This window comes from Sapajus apella, unplaced genomic scaffold (assembly GCF_009761245.1).
Source record: "Sapajus apella isolate SASKATOON/1434 unplaced genomic scaffold, GSC_monkey_1.0 scaffold14, whole genome shotgun sequence".
In the NCBI taxonomy this organism is placed as follows: domain Eukaryota; kingdom Metazoa; phylum Chordata; class Mammalia; order Primates; family Cebidae; genus Sapajus; species Sapajus apella.
The window spans coordinates 8,265,646-8,284,617 of NW_022436954.1; the positions used below are offsets into that span (position 1 = coordinate 8,265,646).

An 18,972-nucleotide genomic window follows, 5' to 3' on the forward strand; every position below is an offset into this window, starting at 1 on the left:
TGACTGAGGAGGTATATCAAATTCTGTGTCGGAGAATGCTGCTCTGAAGACATGACATTTAAGCAGACTTGAATCGCAAGAGGGTAGGCTAGCCATGCAAAGAAAAGAGAGTGTTCCAGGCCAAGGGGACAGCTAGAGAAAAGGACTTATGATGTGAGAGTCTTGCTGTACGCAAGAATCAACAAGGCCAGTGTTGCTAGAAAGTAATGAACAGGGATAGAGAAGTACAGGGTGTACTGGAGGGATGTAGGCAGAGGCCCAACAATGGGCTGGCCTCTGTTGCTCTTGCCTCCTGCTATGACGAGGTTTTATCTGCTCCTCCTCTGTGGTGCTTAGCATTCAGTTAGTCATGAGTATATAGTAGTAGACAAAAGACAAAATCCTTGCCCTTGTGGAACTTACAGCCTAATAGGGAGATAGATGTGAAAAAGTAATAATAAATAAATAGTATAGTATGTTAAAAAAAAAAAAGTCAACACAGCATCAACTAATCAAGAGTGCCAGGTTTGGAGGGAGGTAGGCCCTATTAAGAAGGTGGCATCGGCCGGGCGCAATGGCTCATGCCTGTAATCCAAGCACTTTGGGAGGCTGAGGCAGGCGGATCACGAGGTCAAGAGATTGAGACCATCTTGGCCAACATAGGGAAACCTCATCTCTACTAAAATACAAAAATTAGCTGGATGTGGTGATGCATGCCTGTAGTCCCAGCTACTCAGGAGGCTGAGGCAGGAGAATTGCTTGAACTCAGGAGGCAGAGGTTGCAATGAGCCAAGATCACACCACTGCACTCCAGCCTGGTGCCTGGTGACAGAGCGAGAGACTGTCTCAAAAAAAAAAAGGTGGCATCAGCCTTGGAAGAAGGTGAGGAAATTAACTACATAGACCCTGGCAAAGGGAAGAACCAGCATAAAGGCCTGCAGGTGACAATATGTCTGATACGTTAAATGACAGAGACCACTGCAGATGGGATAAATGAGGAAGAGAATTGTACAAGGTGTGGTCAGAGGGAAACTGTGGGACCTTTGTTAGGCTTTAGCTGTCCCTCTGAGTGACATAGGGAGTCATTGTAGGGGTTTGCTTTTGTTTCTGTTTTTGTTTGAGACAGAGCCTTGCCCTGTTGCCCAGGCTGAAGTGCAATGGCACGATCTTGGCTCACTGCAACCTCTGCCTCCTAGGTTCAAGTGATTCTCATGCCTCAGCCTCCTGAGCAGCTAGGACCACAGATGTGTACCACCATGCATGGCTAGTTTTTGTATTTTTAGTAGAGGAGTTTTGCCATGTTGGCCAGGCTGGTCTTGAACTCCTGGCCTCAAGGGACCTGTCCTTCTTGGCCTCCCAAAGTGCTGGGGTTACAGGTGTGAGCCATCACAACCAGCCAAATACTTTTAACTTTGTTTGTTTGGTTTTTTTTTTGAGATAGAGTCTCGCTCTGTTACCCAAGCTGTGGTAGGATCTAGGCTCACTGCAACCTCCACCTCCCAGGTTCAAGCAATTCTTCTGCCTCAGCTTCCTAAGTAGCTGGGACTACAGGCACGTGCCACCTCACCTGGCGAATTTTTGGCTAATTTTTTTTTTGTTTTTTTTTTTGAGATGGAGTTTCGCTCTTGTTACCCAGGCTGGAGTGCAATGGCGCGATCTCGGCTCACCGCAACCTCCGCCTCCCGGGTTCAGGCAATTCTCCTGCCTCAGCCTCCTGAGCAGCTGGGATTACAGGCACGCGCCACCATGCCCAGCTAATTTTTTGTAGCTTTAGTAGAGACGGGGTTTCACCATGCTGACCAGGATGGTCTCGATCTCTTGACCTCGTGATCCACCCGCCTCGGCCTCCCAAAGTGCTGGGATTACAGGCTTGAGCCACCGTGCCCGGCGCAGAATTTTTGTATTTTTAATAGAGGGGGGGTTTCACCATATTGGCCAGGCTGGTCTCAAACTACTGACCTTGTGATCCGCCTGCCTCGTCCTCCCAAAGTGCTGAGCCACTTCGCCCAGCCAATTTTTTTTTTTTTTGAGACAGTCTCATTCTGTCGTCAGGCTGGAGTGTAGTGGCCCAATCTCAGCTCACTGCAACATCTGCCTCCTGGGTTCAGGGGATTCTCCTGCCTCAGCCTCCCAAGTAGCTGGGACTACAACCACCACGTTCAGCTAACATTTGTATTTTTAGAGAGACGGGGTTTCACCATGTTGGCCAGGATAGTCTCAATCTCTTGACCTCATGATCTGCCTGCCTCAACCTCCCAAAGTGCTGGGATTATAGGCATAAGCCACCACGCCCAGCCTTAATTTATTTTTATTTTTTCAGGCGGAATTTCACTCTTGTTGCCTAGGCTGGAGTGCAGTGGTACCTCTTGCCTCTCTGTGGGTTCAAGTGATTCTCCTGCCTCAGCTTCCTGAGTCGCTGGGATTATAGGTGCCCACACCACGCCCAGCTAATTTTTGTATTTTTTTTTTTTTTTTTTTTGAGATGGAGTTTCATTCATGTTACCCAGGCTGGAGTGCAATGGTGCGATCTCGGCTCACTGCAACCTCCGCCTCCTGGGTTCAGGCAATTCTCCTGCCTCAGCCTCCTGAGTAGCTGGGATTACAGGCACGCACCACCATGCCCAGCTAATTTTTTGTAGTTTTAGTAGAGATGGGGTTTCACCATGTTGACCAGGATGGTCTCGATCTCTTGACCTCGTGATCCACCCGCCTCGGCCTCCCAAAGTGCTGGGATTACAGGCTTGAGCCACCGCGCCCGGCCTTAATTTTTGTATTTTTAACAGAGACGGGGTTTCACCATGTTGGCCAGGCTGGTCTCGAGCTCCTGACCTCAGGTGATCTGCCCACTTGAGTGTCCCAAAGTGCTAGGATTACAGAGGTGAGCCACCACACCTGGCCACATTTAACTTTAAAACAAAAATTATAATAGTCTATATTCTGAGATTTATAAAGTATGTAGATCCAACAAATTTAACTATAGAATGATGGATGAAAGAAGAGGGTTTCAAGATTTTGACAGTTCACATGAAGTAGGCTGTGAAAAGTTAATAAGATATATTGTAATCCCTAGAGCCACCACTAAAGTAAAACTGAACAATGACATATAGCAAGAAGAGGAACAACCAAATCGAAATGGAAATAGAATTTTAAACAAAATTTTAATTCAAAAGGACAAGAGTGGATAAACAGAAAAAATAGAGAAAAATAGAAAATAGAAAAATAGTAGACCTAAATCCAACTTTATTAAAAATTACAGCTGACCTCAAGTGATCTGCCCGCCTTGGCCTCTGAAAGTGCTGGGATTACAGGCATGAGCTACTGAGCCTGGCCAGATTCTGCCCATATTTTAGTCTTCGTCCCAGACCTGTCTTCTAAACTCCATGTATCCATATGCCTCTTCAACATCTCCACTTACAGGCCTGGGAGCGGTGGCTCACGCCTGTATTCCTAACACTTTGGGAAGCCGAGGTGGGCTGATCATTTGCGGGTTCAAGAGTTTGAGACTTGCTTGGCCAAAATGGTGAAAACCCATCTCTACTAAAAATACAAAAAGAAAATAGCTGTGCATGGTGACACATGCCTGTAATCTCAACTATTCAGAAGGCTGAGGCGAGAGAATCACTTAAAGACAGGAGGTGGAGTTTGCAGTGAGCCAGTATCACACTACTGCACTCCAGCCTGGGTGACAGAACAAGAATCTGTCTTAAAGGCTGGGCGCAGTGGCTCATGCCTGTAATCCCAGCACTTGCGGAGGCTGAGGCAGGCGGATCACGAGGTCAGGAGATTGAGACCATCCTGGCAAACATGGTGAAACTCCATCTCTACTAAAAATACAAAAATTAGCCAGGCATGGTGGCGGGCGCCTGTAGTTCCAGCTACCCGGGAGGCTGAGGCAGGAGAATCACTTGAACCCGGGCGGTGGAGGTTGCAGTGAGCTGAGATTGCACCACTGCACTCCAGCCTGGTGACAGAGCAAGACTCTGTCTCAAAAAAAAAAGAAAAACCAAACTAAAAACCATTTCTACTTAAATGTTGGATGTGTCCAACATAGAATTTATTTTCTCCGTATACCTACTCTACTGACTGGGCTCAGTGGCTCATGCCTGTAATCCGAGCACTTTGAGAGACTGAGGGGGCGTGGATTGCTCCAGCCCAGAAGTTCGAAAACAGTCTCAGCAATAGGACGAAACTTCTCTACAAAAAAATACAAAAATTAGCTGGGCCTGGTGGCGCATGCCTGTAGTCCTAGCCAATTGGGAGCTGCGGTAGGAGGATCACTTGGGCCTGAGACATTGAGGCTGTGGGGTGAGTCCAGATGATGCCACTGCACTCCAGCCAGGGCAACAGAGTGAGACCCTCTTACAAAAAAAAAAAAAAAAAAAAAGTAACAAAATGTTAAATGTATTTTTAAACTGCTCATTTTCTCTCTACACTCTACATTCAGCTCATCAAGTAATTCATCCTGTTGGTTCTATCTTAAAAATATATCCAGAATTCAGCCGGGCACAGAGGCTCACGCCTATAATCCCAGCATTTTGGGAGGCTAAGGCCAGTGGATCACCTGAGGTCAGGAGTTAGAGACCAGCCTGACCAACATGAAGAAACCCCATCTCTATTGAAAATACAAAATTAGCCAGCTGTGGTGGTGCATGCCTGTAATCCCAGCTACTCACAAGGATGAGGCAGGAAAATTGCCTGAACCCAGGTGGTGGAGGTTGTGGTGAGCTGAGATTGCGCCATTGCACTCCAGTCTGGGCAACAAGAGTGAAACTCCCGTCTCCAAAAATGAATAAATAAATATATAGGCCAGGTGTGGTGGCTTACACCTATAATCCCAGCACTTTGGGAGGCTGAGGTGGGTGGATCACAAGGTCAGGCCAACATGGTGAAACCCCCGTCTCTACTAAAAATACAAAATTACAATACAAAAATTAACTTGGCATAGTGGCTGGTGCCTGTAATCCCAGCTATTCAGGAGGTTGAGGCAGAGAATCGTTTGAACCCAGGAGGCTGAGATGGCGCCACTGCACTCCAACCTGGGTGACAGACCAAGACTGTCTCAAAAAAAAAATAAAATAAATAAAAATATATCCAGAATCCAAGTACTATATATTCACCACCTCCACTTGGCCCCAGCCACCATCGCCTCCTGCCTGGGTTTCTGCAAAGGCCTCTGTACCTAATCTGTTTTTATCCCAGCCCCTACAATTTATTGTCAAAACAATGAATAACCCTTTTAAAATAGAAGTAAGGGCTGCTCATGGTGGCTTAGAACTTTTGGAGACCTCTAGGGGAGGATCACTTGAGGCCAGGAGTTCAAGTCCAGTCTGACCAACATAGCAAGAGCCCATCTTTACAAAACGTTAAAAAATTAGTTGGGCATGGTGGCATGTGTGTTGTCATCCTAACTACTTGAGAAGCTGAGGTGGGAGGATTGCTTGAACCCAGCGGTTCAAGGCTGTAGTGACCTATGTTGGTGCCACTGCCCTGGAGCCTGGGCTACTACTGAGACCCTGTCTCTTAAAAAAAAGAAAAAAAGAAGTGAGATCATGTAACCTTTCCTCAAAACCCTGCAATAAGACAAAAAAAAAAACCAAACCAAAAATTCCCCTTCAGCAACATGATGATTCCCAGTTTCTACTAAAAATACAAAAACACAAGCAGAGCGTCATGGTGCACTCCTTGGTCCTGGCTACTGGGAAGTCTGAGGCAGGAAGATTTGCTTGAGCCCTGGGGGTGGAGGTTGCAGTGAGCAGAGATTGCGCCACCGCACTTCAGCCTGGATGACAGCAGTACCCTGTCTAAAAAAGAGAAAAATATTAAAAAGTTAAATGTATTTTAAAGAAATTAAGAGGAAGAAATGATAATGATATATAGTGACGATTTTCAGGGTTCTTCATTCCTCCCTGAGTAGATCTAAGTTTCCCACTGGTATCTCTTCCCGTTAACCTGAAGAAGCACTTCCTTTGGCATTTTTTTTTTTGTAGTGGAGATCTGCTGACAACAATTTCTTTTAGTTTTCTTTCTTTTTTTTTTTTTTTGAGACGGAGTCTCGCTCTTGTTACCCAGGCTGGAGTGCAATGGCGCGATCTCAGCTCACCGCAACCTCCGCCTCCTGGGTTCAGGCAATTCTCCTGCCTCAGCCTCCCGAGTAGCTGGGATTACAGTCACGCGCCACCATGCCCAGCTAATTTTTGTATTTTTAGCAGAGACGGGGTTTCATTATGTTGACCAGGATGGTCTCGATCTCTTGACCTCGTGATCCACCCGCCTTGGCCTCCCAAAGTGCTGGGATTACAAGCGTGAGCCACCGCGCCCGGCCCTAGTTTTCTTTCATCTGAAAAGAAAAATGAAATCTTTTTCACTAACTAAATCAAAACTAATTTTTTTTTTTTTTTTTAGACAGTTTCACTTTTGTTGCCCAGGCTGGAGTGCAGCAGTGCGATCTCAGCTCACTGCAACCTCCACCTCCCAGGTTCAAGCAATTCTCCTGCCTCAGCCTCCCAAGTAGTTGGGACTACAGGCGCCCACCACCACGCCTGGCTAATTTTTTGTATTTTTAGTAGAGACAGGGTTTCACCGCTTTACCCAGGATGGTCTCCATCTCCTGGCCTCTTGATCTGCCTGCCTCAGCCTCCCAAAGTGCTGGGATTACAGGCGTGAACCATCGCACCCAGCCAGATTTATTCTTAAAGCATTTTATATTACATGGTCTTTTGGTCTGTCTTGTTTCTAATGAGGTCAGTGATAATTCTAATTGTTAGGTGTAATGTGTTTTTCTCTGGGTGTTTTTTATGTTGTTGAAACAAGGTCTCTGTTGTTCAGGCAGGAGGGCAGTGGTGAGATCATGTCCTTTTTTTTTTTCTTTGAGACTTGAGTCTTGCTCTATCACCAAGGCTGGAGTGCGGTGGTGCGATCTTGGCTTATTGCAACCTCCACCTCCTGGGTTTGAGCGATTCTTGTGCCTCGGCCTTCAGAATAGCTGGATTACAGGCGCCCACCACCACGCCTGGCTAATTTTGTGTGTGTGTGTGTGTGTGTGTGTGGTTTTAGTAGCGACGGGGTCTCACTATGTTGGCCAGACTGGTCTTGAACTCCTGACTTCAAGTGATCTGCCCACCTCCACCTCCCAAAGTGCTGGGATCACAGGTATGAGCCACTGCACGCAGCCCAATCATGTCTTTTTTTTTGAGCTGGGATTATAGGTGTGTGCCACCATGCCCGGCTAAGTTTTGTAATTTTTTTTTTTTTTTTGGGACAGAGTTTCGCTCTTGCTACCCAGGCTGGAGTGCAATGGCGTGATCTCGGCTCACCGCAACCTCCGCCTCCTGGGTTCAGGCAATTCTCCTGCCTCAGCCTCCCGAGTAGCTGGGATTACAGTCACGCGCCACCATGCCCAGCTTATTTTTTGTATTTTTAGTAGAGATGGGGTTTCACCGTGTTGACCAGGATGGTCTCGATCTCTTGACCTCGTGATCCACCCGCCTCGGCCTCCCAAAGTGCTGGGATTACAGGCTTGAGCCACCGCGCCCGGCTAAGTTTTGTATTTTTAGCAGAGACAGGGTTTTACCATGTTGGCCAGGCTGGTCTCAAACTCCTGACCTCAAGTGATCTGCCTGCCTTGGCCTCCTGAAGTGCTGAGATTGCGTGAGCCACTGCGCCTGGCCAGTAGTTGTTGTTTTTTTTAATTCTTCCTCTTGGCTGGGCGAGGTGGCTCATGCCTGTAAGCCCAGGAGTTTGGGAGGCCAAGGTGGGCAGATCACCTGAGGTCAGGAATTTGAGACCAGCCTGATCAACATGGAGAAACTCCATCTCTACTAAAAATACAAAATTTGCCAGATGTGGTGGTGCATGCCTGTAATCCCAGCTACTTGGGAGGCTGAGGCAGGAGAATTGCTTGAACCCAGGACGCGGAGGTCGTGGTGAGCTGAGATCATGCCATTGCACTCTTCAGCCTGGGGAACAAGAGCAAAACTCTGTCTCAAAAATAAATAAATAAATAAAATTCTTCCTCTTTTTTGAGCATCATTATAGACTTAAATTATGGGTTTTAATTTATTGTTTGTATACAATTAGGGCAATGATTATTGTCGATGCTCAAATTGTTCCAAATTTGTCTGGTGGGAGCCTAGAGGGTTTAAAAGGCTGAAAGAAAATAAAGGTATGTTTGCATGCCAATTGGAATGATGCAACAGATATATTAGAAAATCATAATATAGGAGAAACATGGGAGAATTCTTGAGATGATGTCCTTGAGAAGGTGAGAGATAATGGGCTCCAGCACATAAATCGAAACTTGGCTCTAAGAGGAGCTGGCAATAGGTGGGAAAACAGAGGATATTGTACCAGTCCTGGGGGTGGAGTGGCATTTATCTTCAGACAACTTCAGTCTTCTCAGCTCATTGAGAAGAAAGGCTGGCTGGGTGTGGTGGCTCATGCCTGTAATCCCAGCACTTTGGGAGGCCAAGGTGCGCAGATCACAAGGTCAGGACATCCAGACCATCCTGGCCAACATGGTGAAACCCTGTCTCTAATAAAAATGCAAAAATTAGCTGGGCGTGGTGGTGGACACCTGTAATACGAGCTAGTTAGGAGGCTGAGGCAGGAGAATCGCTTGAACCCAGGAGTCACTGGTTACAGTAAGCTGAAATCGTGCTATTGCACTCCAGCCTGGGCAACAGAGTGAGACTCTGTCTCAAAAAAAACAAAAGAAGAAGGAAGGCCAGTAGAGGAGAGGATAGGGGAGAGGAGGTATAGGAGGTTTTAGGAATCCACCCCTGCCCACTTGCTCTTATCCCCTTGGGCAGAGTCCAACCCTGATTGATCTTCATTCCCCACAGTACCTAGCAGAGCGCTTTTACCCTACATCGTTGATCATGTGAAACTGAGTGAACACCTACGTTTGTATAAAGCAGGTTTCTTAATATCATCAATCCATTAAGCAACCACACAAATTTAATTGACTAAGGTAAAAGAAAACACGTGGAGGTACTTTTTTTTTTTTTCTGAGAGTCTTGTTCTGTTCCCCAGGTTGGAGTGCAGTGCTGCAATCTTGGCTCACTGCAACCTCCACCTCCCAGATTCAGGTGATTTTTCTGCCTCAGCCTCCTGAGTAGTTGAGATTACAGGCACGCACCAGCGCGCCTGGCTAATTTTTGTATTTTCAGTTGAAACAGGGTTTCACGATGTCGATCAGGCTGGTCTCGAACTCCTGACCTTGTGATCCACCCATCTTGACCTCCCAAAGTGCTGGAATTACAGGGGAGAGCCACTGCGCCCAGCCCTTGGAGATTCTGATTCAAGAGGTGTGAATGGAGTGAGCTTTTAGGGAGCTTCATTTTAAAAATTCCATAGGGGGGTTCAGGTTTGGGAACCACTGATTTTAAAAAAGTTTATTCAACTATTAAATGTTGAGCACCATCGATTTATAAGGTACTGTGAGATCAGCTGTCTTGATCTAGAGTCAGGAGAATTGAGTGATTTTTGTTGGTGGTGTTTGTTTGAGACAGTCTTACTCTGTCACCCAGGCTGGAGTGCAGTGGCACAATCTTGGCTCACTGCAACCTCTGCCTCCCTGCCTCAGCAATTGCGTCAGGCAATTCTCCTGCTTCAGCTTCTCCAGTAGTTGGGATTACAGGTGTGTGCCACCATGCCTGGCTAATAACTGACTGGTTTTCATCTGTTTCAGAGTTAGGCCATAAATGTGATAGCTCTTTCAGCTATGTTGTATTTTGAATATTAGAATATTATTATAGATTCAGTGAAACAGAATTATAAAAGATATTTATCTCCTCAATCCTTATACAGCTAAAATAGAATTATACCATATATACAACTTTACATTCTAGTCTTCCTTAAAACAGTGTCATAAGTATTTTTCACTGTTAGCATGCATTTGCTCATTGGTTTAGCAAACATTTGTTGCTGCTGTGAAAGACCATCCTGGTCCTCCTGGAGTGCACTAGTAGGGGAGGTGAAAGACCATCCTGGTCTGAGGATAAGAAGGTGAAAGGCCATCCTGGTCCCCCTGGAGTGCACTAGTAGGAGAGGTGAAAGACCATCCTGGTCTGAGGATAAGAAGGTGAAAGACCATCCTGGTCCTCCTGGAGTGCACTAGTAGGAGAGGTGAAAGACCATCCTGGTCTGAGGATAAGAAGGTGAAAGACCATCCTGGTCCTCCTGGAACGCACTAGTAGGGGAGACATAGGTTGACAGTGACAGCTCAGTATGATAGGGCAAGAAGAGAAGGGGATGAGGCTGGATGCGGTAGCTCATGCCTGTAATCCCAGCACTTTGGGAGACCAAGGCAGGATTGCTTGAGGGCAGGAGTTCAAGACAGCCTGTGTAACACAGAGACCCTGTCTCTATTTAAAAAGAAAAAGGGGGGTCGGGTGCAATGGCTCATGTCTGTAATCCCAGCACTTTGGGAGGCCAAGGCAGGCAGATCACAAGGTCATGAGCTCGAGACCAGCCTGGCCAACATGGTGAAACCCCATCTTTAAAAAAAAAAAAAATTGAGAAGGGGATGAGAGAACTCAGAGTAGGTGCTGCTCCTAGATGGGGCCAAGGGACCTTCCCAGAAGTGACACCAAGCTAAGATTTGAGGGGAATGCCAGCCAAAAAAGGGAAAGGATAAGCTGTTCCATGTGAGGAAAAAACAGCACAGAAATGAGAAAGAACTTGGTAGATTCAGGAGCGCAGAATTATTCAGTGTGGTTGGGGGATTAGTGAGAGGCAAGGCCAGGTCACAAATGACCTGTGGGTCACAGCAAGAAATTTGTTGTCAGGGAGAGAGCATAAGAAGCAGCGAGTGGATTGATGCTTGGTGAGGAGAATTGGGTTTGTTCTGGATGTGTTGAGTGTTTCAGAATTCATGGGACAGCTAAGTGACAGAGTTTAGTAGCCATTTCATGCTCTGATGTTTGGAAGAGAAGACAGTGCTAGAGGTAACAACTTAGTCAGTGGCTTCTGGGTGAAACCCTGGGCATAGACCACCCAGAGACAGTGGGTAAAGTGAGAAAAAAAATTAGGACACATCCCTTCTGGAGTCAGGGGCTATGTAGAGAATGGAAGAATCTGGCCAGACTGAGGAGGAAGGTTGAGGAAGATGAGAGGAAGCGGACAGAGAAATGTGTCCTTAGGACTTGGGGTAGAGGAATTTTAAGGAGTGTTTTCTTCTTATAACTCCTGAGAAGGTTTGAGGTAAGGATGTGTTTGAGTCAGGAGGTCTGAATTAATGGGATCAGTGCCAATAGTTTCAGGGGAATGGTTCAGTAGCAGTTTTACAGTTTGCACCACAAAAGGGATATAAGTAGAGGAAATTTATGGGTAACCATATGCAAAATAAATTTATGAAAGGATGCAATCTTTTTTTTTTTTTTTTTTTTTTTGAGACGGAGTTTCACGCGTTACCCAGGCTAGAGTGCAATGGTGCGATCTCGGCTAACCGCAACCTCTGCCTTCTGAGTTCAAGCAATTCTCCTACCTCAGCCTCCCAAGTAGCTGGGACTACAGGCCGGCGCCACCATGCCCAGTTAATTTTTGTATTTTTAGTAGAGACGGGGTTTCACCTTGTTGACCAGGATGGTCTCTATCTCTTGACCTCGTGATCTACCCACCTCTGCCTCCCAACGTGCTGGGATTATAGGCATGAGCCACCGTGCCTGGCCCGAAAGGATACAGTCTTTAAAATAGGTAGAGACATTTATATGCTTCCTCCCTGCATGCCAGTGGATCTGAGTTTGAGCACTTGGTCTTTGGAATGTAGATTCTTGGGCCCCAACCTAGAATTTCTGGTTGTGACACTTGAGAATTTGTGTATTTGAGAATTCAACAGGTGATTCTTGTTTTTCCTAAGGTGTGAAAACCACTGATGTAATGTTGCTCATTTTCCTTTACCCCTCATAAAATATTCAAACTACAGAAACATTGGGAGGATAGCACAATAAACACTCATATTCCATGTACCTGTAGTCGCTAACTTTTTTGTTTTCCTTTTTTGAGAAAATGGCTCACTGCAGCCTCAAACTCCCAAACACAAGTGATCCCTCCCCACCTCAGCCTCCCTAGTAGCTGGGATTACAGGTGCATGCCACCATGTCTGGCTAATTTTTAAATGTTTTTGTAGAGACGGAGTCTCCCTATATTGCCCAGGCTGGTCTCCAACTCCTAGGCTCAAGTGATCTTTCTGCCTGGGCCTCCCAAAGTGCTGGGATTACAGCCCAGCCAAAACTGGGGGTCTATATCCTTTTTTTGTTTGTTTTGTTTTGTTTTTGAGACAGGGTCTTGCTGTGTCACCCATGCTGCAGTGCAGTGGCACAATCTCATTGCAGCCTCAGTTCGAGCTCCTCAACTTCCAGGGTTCAAGCCATCCTCCCACCTCAGCCTCCCGAGTAGCTGGGACTAAGAGGGTCACACCACCACACCCGGCTACTTTTTGTATTTTTTGCAGAAATGGGACTTTGCATGTCGCCCAGGCTTGTCTCAAACTCGTGAGATCAAGCCATCTGCCCGCCTCGGCTTCCCAAAGTGCTGGAATTCCAGTCATGAGACACCACGGCTGGCCATAGAGCTTTTTTATCCTCCCCTGACTTCCTGTACATGTTAGGAAGGTTTCCTTTTTCACTCAGAACCATGATTTCCTGACTGTAGTGTCTGAACCTTTTTCCCCTTACAACAAATATAATGCATACTCATCAGATAAAAATCTGTAAATACTGATGAGCAAAAATTATAACTAACATTTTGGGGGCTCTTGTGGGTTAGGGACTTTATATTTGTTAACTCATTGAAGACTGGCAGCAGCCTGAGGGAAGGTAGGGTTTGTGTAGACCTCATTTTGCCGGTGAGGAAAATGAGGCTTGAAGTTAAAGACTAGAGTCTTAAGCTAATAAATGGCAGAGCTGGTTTTCAAGCCAGAAATAACTCATTTATAGCGCTTTTCAAAAGCCTTTTCTATACACAAGAATGGGATCATATTGTGACCATCTTTCCATGTCAATAAATAGGCTCGGTACGGTGGCTCACTCCTCTAATCCCAGCACTTTGGGAGGCTGAGGTGGGTGGATCACAAGGTCAAGAGTTTGAGACCAGCCTGGCCAGCATGGTGAAACCCCATCTGTACTAAAAATGCAAAAATTGGCTGGGCATGGTCGCACATGCCTGTAGTCCCAGCTGTTCGAGAGGCTGAGGTAGGAGAATTGCATGAACACGGAGGTGGAGGTTGTACTGAGCTGAGATCCAGCATGGGCAACAGAATCAGATTCCATCTCAAAATAAATAAACAGACTTCAACAGCATTCTTTTTAATCCAGTGTCCTTTTGTTTTCTCTTCTCCCGGCCTTGTTCCCAGGATCGACGAGAATGTGCTAGGAGCCCAGCTGGACGTTGAGGCCGCCCATTCAGAGATCCTCAAGTACTTCCAGTCAGTCACCTCCAATCGGTGGCTCATGGTCAAAATCTTCCTCATTCTCATTGTCTTCTTCATCATCTTTGTGGTCTTCCTTGCTTGAACCTGCTCCACTCTGAGGCACTCCGTTGGGGTTTGGGACCCTCCTGGGAGGGCAAGTGGCTGATCCTGCCACCAAGCCTGTGCAGGGTGCTTGGGAGAAAGGCCCTGTTTCCCTGGAACTGCTAAGAATGGCCACTGCCCCTGATCTCCCACCCCTTGCCTCTGGCCACTCTGTCCTGCCCCCACCACCCTCAGGCCCATGAAACACACACAGTTCTGGATTTGGACTCTGCTGTGAAGTGACTGGAAGGGAGCAGAGGCCAGCTGGGGGCCAGCTGGGGGAGGTTGCCTCTACTAGGAGATTTTTATAAACCCTCTCCAACCTCTCCCAAAGGAAGCTTTGGCAGCAAAGGGAGATGATGCCCCTCCCCACCTTCCTGTGAGTGAAGAGAGGAAGTAAAATGTCCCAGGGACCAATTTTCTCATCTGGGTTAGGACTTGACCTCTTTCTTCCTCTTTCACCAAGTGAGGCAGGGAGCCCTGAGCCCTTCAGCTGCCTGCACAACCTCCGACATTGGCTGCTGGTGACTCTCAATCTGCCAAATGTGCTGCAGCCCATTATCTCCCAATTACAGCAAGACTGTCATCCTCACTAGCTATGTGATCATTTCTGGGTGGGAGCGTCGAAGGGCCTAGGCAGTGAGTGGAATGAGCCCACTGCCCAGTGCCAGAACTGAAAGGGTTGGGCTAATGGCTCTGCTGGGTATCACTGCTGACACAGGCTATATTGGGCTCTGACACACAGCTGCCTCTAGGCAGGGCAGAACCGAGTGTTGCAACACTTCATTAGCATAGAAACTTCCTTTCACAGGGGAGCAGGATTTCAGAGGGGTCCTTGATTGGTGGCAACTTCCAGGACCATCTCAAGCAGTGTTTGGACCTGTTTCATAACTTCCTTAAGCTAAGCAAGGCAGAAGAAGCTCTGCCTGCTGCCAGGAGTGGAAGGTGAAGAATTTGTTCCCAACTCCAGCTGAGGCTTTTGTTTCCTTCCAAGTCCCTCACCAAAACAAAGCCAATCACAGAGATTGGTGAAGACACCTGCCCAGAATACCCACCATCCAGGTGTGCTTTGTTCTTCCTGACCAAGACTCCACCACATTCTGAGGCCACTCGAGTGCCCCTGTCTCACGTATTGCAAAGGAAGCTCAAGCTATAGAGACAGCAATCAAGGGCTGGTGCTTCTGGGGGTCTAGGAGATCCCAAGGCCCTGATACTTTAAAATGTTCTCCTTGGCATCTCCAGCAAGTTGTCTGCCACTGCTGGTGAGCTTCACTGTTGGCCCTATTGACACGATGGGTTTCTAGTAGGGAACGCCATTGATGGAAGGTCTTTAATGACAATGCTCGGCAATGCCCTGATAGATGCCGTCTCATTTGACTCAGCAACTCGCGGCGGGGCGGGTGGGGGTTGGGAGAATGCATAGAACAGAAATTCATTTATTTCACAAATATATGTTGAGTTTCTACTATGTGCCAGGCATGGTACCAAATCAAGCCCTCGAGGAAAAAAAGCTATTAATTAGTCAAGGTTCCTGCTTCCATGAAGCTTACATTCTAATTCTCAACTTCGTGATTATTAATCCATCTTATAAGGGAAGAAAGCGAGGCATATAGACAAGGAGCCGAGCTGAAACTGGCTGGATTCCGGTAGGGGTCTAAGCCATCACTACCACCTGGAGGCGCAGTCTCCATTCCTTGGAAGCCCTTCGTGCGGTCCCCTTCCCCGCTCTGAACTCTGGGCTGCAGTTGCAGCACTCTGTTCCAGCACTAACTCTGGAGGTGCCCAGGGCAGCGTCAGCGGACAAATGAAAAGGTGCGAGGACCTGCTGGCAGCCAGCCGGGGTTCCGCAAGCTCAGGCCTTGGGCGGGGCGTGGAGGGTCGGGCCCCGCCCCTCGCACGACGGGCTTAAGTGTGCGCACGCTCAGGGGCCGCGCTTTCTCCGGGCGGTGGCACCGCCCACAGCCTAGAACGTCAGCGGCGCGCGACGTGCTATGCCGAATAAATGCGGTGGCGCCCGTCGTAGGGACACTGGTCCTGAGCGCTTGGGAGCTCGGACGTTTGCCGGCGTAGCGGCCCGCGCCTGAGCCCGCCTTTGCTCTTCGCTGTGGCATGGCGGACGAGGGGAAGTCGTACAGCGGTCAGTGCTGGTCCTTGGGTCGGGAGCCGGTTATCTAGGACCCCGGGTGGGCGGCGCCGGCCTAGGCCTCAGCCCCCGGGACGTGAGGCCGCAGGGGCTCGGCGTCCGTGGGGAGCTGCGCGCGGAGGAACGGGAGCACTTGAGGTGGACACCGAGTTGTTGAACTCCTGGATTCCTGTTGGAATCCTGGTGTTGGAGGACCTGCGGCTCGGAGCGGGTGGCTTGGGGGTGGGGTGACGGGATTCCTTTGAACTTTGTGGGTGGTTGATGCCTGTCAGTTCGGTTTGGCGGCCTGACTCTTCCTTTAATGTGAGTTAGTGCCCTGCTCGTGGGCTGCCCTGGTGCCCTATTTTTTACTGCGTCCAGTCAGTCTTGAATCCCCGGGCCTGGGTTTGGCTTAATATTTGAGACACATCAACTGGATGTTCTAGTCTGAACACTACACTGGGTGTTAGTCCTTTGTAGTAGTTAGGAGTGCGTGGCGGAGGTTGAAACCGTGAATTTAAAACTCTCGTTTTCCACCTCCTTAATGCGGAATAACAACAGTATCTGTTTTTTAAGAGTGGAGGGGGCGGGCAGGGGTAGGGGGAATGAGATCATTTCTATCAAGTGCCTGAAGCATAGTGACTGGCACTGGAGAAAGTTCTCAGTGAATGTTAGGTGCGCCTTCTGTGTACTTTTTTTCTTAGGGTTATTTGTTGAGATTCATTGTTTACAGTATCTGTATAAGGCAGACTTCTTTTGGGAGTTAGGGAGCTTCTAAAGATGCCAGTCCTACACAGCATGTGTCAGAAGGTCATATTCTTGGAGAGCATTCCAGGATCCCTGGTTAAGCACCTGAGCCTGGCACTGCCACTAGATCATGAGTGTAGAATGTTTGTCTTCTGAGTTAAAGGCCATTTCTGACCAAGGAAATGAAGAGCTCCTCACAAAACTTCAAAGTGGCAATTTGAGAACAAGGAGAATTTTTTAGAGGACCCTTACATTGATCATATTTGTAACTGGCATCCGTACTGTATAGACAAAAGTACTGAGTGGCAGATTTCACGTGGCTTTCAGAGGTCTGATTTGTGTTCAGTTACACTTTTGGTTGTCACATTTCTGCATTCTGCTTCTCTCTCATTCCAGTTTCTGCTTCATTTTTCAAAAGCCCTACACAATTTTCCTATAACTTTTCCCTGATGCCTCCCTCCCACAGAGAGGGTCTTACCGCTGGACTGGCAGTGGAGTTTGCATGGAGATGGCTTCTGTAGTTAGTATGTATTTCTTCCCATAGTGCAGAGTACTAGAAACTGTGATTGCCACACCAAGCAGGACCAGTTACTTACTCCTAATTTGTGTTCCTGTTTCTCCAGAGCACGATGATGAACGTGTTAATTTCCCTCAAAGAAGGAAGAAAGGCCGGGGTCCCTTCCGGTGGAAATATGGTGAAGGAAACCGTAGGTCTGGAAGAGGTGGTTCTAGTATTCGGTCTTCCCGCCTTGAAGAAGATGATGGAGATGTGGCAATGAGTGATGCCCAGGATGGTCCGCGAGTAAGATAGTAAGTGACCAGTTGGTCTGGTTTGAATTTAGTGGCCCATGAGATTATATGGCCCTTTTATTGTCCATGTCATTTCCTTTCCAACCTGAAAGAGTGAGAAATGCCAGGAGTAGCTTAATGATTGAACAGTCTTAGTTGTAGCCCCAGCAACAGTGCAGGTAGGTCTCTGAGAAGACTTTCCTAGCATTTATGGTCATTTTATTCTCTGCTTACCCACAGCAACCCCTATACCACCCGGCCTAACCGTCGGGGTGATACGTGGCATGATCGAGATCGCATTCATGTTACCGTGCGGAGAGACAGAGCTCCTTCAGAGAGAGGAGGAGCTGGCACCAGCCAGGATGGGACCTCAAAGAACTGGTTCAAAATTACAGTGAGTTCTTGGAGAAAGTAGTTGGTGCAGTAGCGATGGGAGGCTGCACTCAGCCTGGAGATGTTTAGTTTTATTCCACAAAAATTATTCTTTTTTTTTTTTTTTGAGATGGAGTCCGCTCTGTCACCCAGGCTGGAGTGCAGTGGTGTGATCTCGGTGCACTGTAGCTTCCGCCTTCGGGGTTCAAGCGATTCTTCTGTTTCAGCCTTCCGAGTAGCTGGAACTATAGGCGCCCACCACTACGCCTGGCTAATTTTTGTATTTTTAGTAGAGACAAGGTTTCACCATATTAGCCAGGCTGGTCTCGAATTCCTGACCTCATGATCTGCCTGCCTCAGCCTCCCAAAGTGCTGGGATTACAGGCATGTGGTGACATCCGGCCCAAAAATTATTTTTGTCAGCTGTTTACTTCACAGTCAAGCATCTATCTTTTCTCTTAGGAATCAGTATCTTCAGACACCTTAGAGCAGGTTCAGAGACGGGGAGAATGAGAAATATGAAAACTGGTTGGGGAAGGGGGTAATTCCTCTGGATGTCTTCATTTGCCTCAAGCTGAGTGTGGGGCTTCGAATCCCTGGAGTTCTCTGAGGGGCAGGCAAGGTGTAAATAATATCTTGGAACTGTTAGAATCAAAAATTTGATTTTTCTTTTTTTTTTTTTTTTTTTTTTGAGACGGAGTTTCACTCTTGTTACCCAGGCTGGAGTGCAATGGCACGATCTCAGCTCACCGCAACCTCCGCCTCCTGGGTTCAGGCAATTCTCCTGCCTCAGCCTCCTGAGTAGCTGGGATTACAGGCACGCGCCGCCATGCCCAGCTAATGTTTTGTATTTTTAGTAGAGACAGGGTTTCACCATGTTGACCAGGATGGTCTCGATCTCTTGACCTCGTGATCCACCCGCCTCGGCCTCCCAAAGTGCTGGGATTACAGGCTTGAGCCACTGCGCCCGGCCCCAAAAATTTGATTTTTCTTTTATTTGAGGGATTATAAGTTTAAGTGGGCTGGGTACAGGGGCTCATGCCTGTGATCCCAGCACTTTGAGAGGCTGAGACAGGGGATCACTTGAGGCTGGGAGTTTAAGACCAGTCTGGGAAATACAGTAAGACCCCTTCTCTACAGAAAATTTTAAAATTAGGGCCGGGCACGGTGGCTCAAGCCTGTAATCCCAGCACTTTGGGAGGCCGAGGCGGGTGGATCACGAGGTCAAGAGATCGAGACCATCCTGGTCAACATGGTGAAACCCTGTCTCTACTAAAAATACAAAACATTAGCTGGGCATGGCGGCGCGTGCCTGTAATCCCAGCTACTCAGGAGGCTGAGGCAGGAGAATTGCCTGAACCCAGGAGGCGGAGGTTGCGGTGAGCCAAGATCGCGCCATTGCACTACAGCCTGGGTAACAAGAGCGAAACTCCATCTCAAAAAAAAAAAAAAA

The 18,972-nt window shown here is 47.7% G+C and overlaps 2 protein-coding genes across 3 annotated transcripts in view; both read left to right on the forward strand.

The window, feature by feature from the left end:
• Positions 1-14,081, forward strand: part of STX5 (syntaxin 5) — a 29,736-nt gene extending 15,655 nt beyond the window's left edge. For both annotated transcript variants that reach the window (XM_032283072.1, XM_032283073.1), the window contains exon 11: positions 13,331-14,081. In XM_032283072.1, coding sequence (XP_032138963.1) covers positions 13,331-13,490 — 160 coding nt within the window. In that variant the 3' untranslated portion in view covers positions 13,491-14,081. The remainder of the gene's footprint in view (positions 1-13,330) is intronic.
• A 1,378-nt stretch (positions 14,082-15,459) lies between these two features.
• The window catches only part of NXF1 (nuclear RNA export factor 1), a 15,635-nt gene continuing 12,122 nt past the window's right edge, over positions 15,460-18,972 (forward strand). Inside the window, exons 1-3 of the mRNA XM_032283070.1 lie at positions 15,460-15,626; positions 16,982-17,168; positions 17,388-17,541. Coding sequence (XP_032138961.1) covers positions 15,599-15,626; positions 16,982-17,168; positions 17,388-17,541 — 369 coding nt within the window. The 5' untranslated portion in view covers positions 15,460-15,598. The remainder of the gene's footprint in view (positions 15,627-16,981; positions 17,169-17,387; positions 17,542-18,972) is intronic.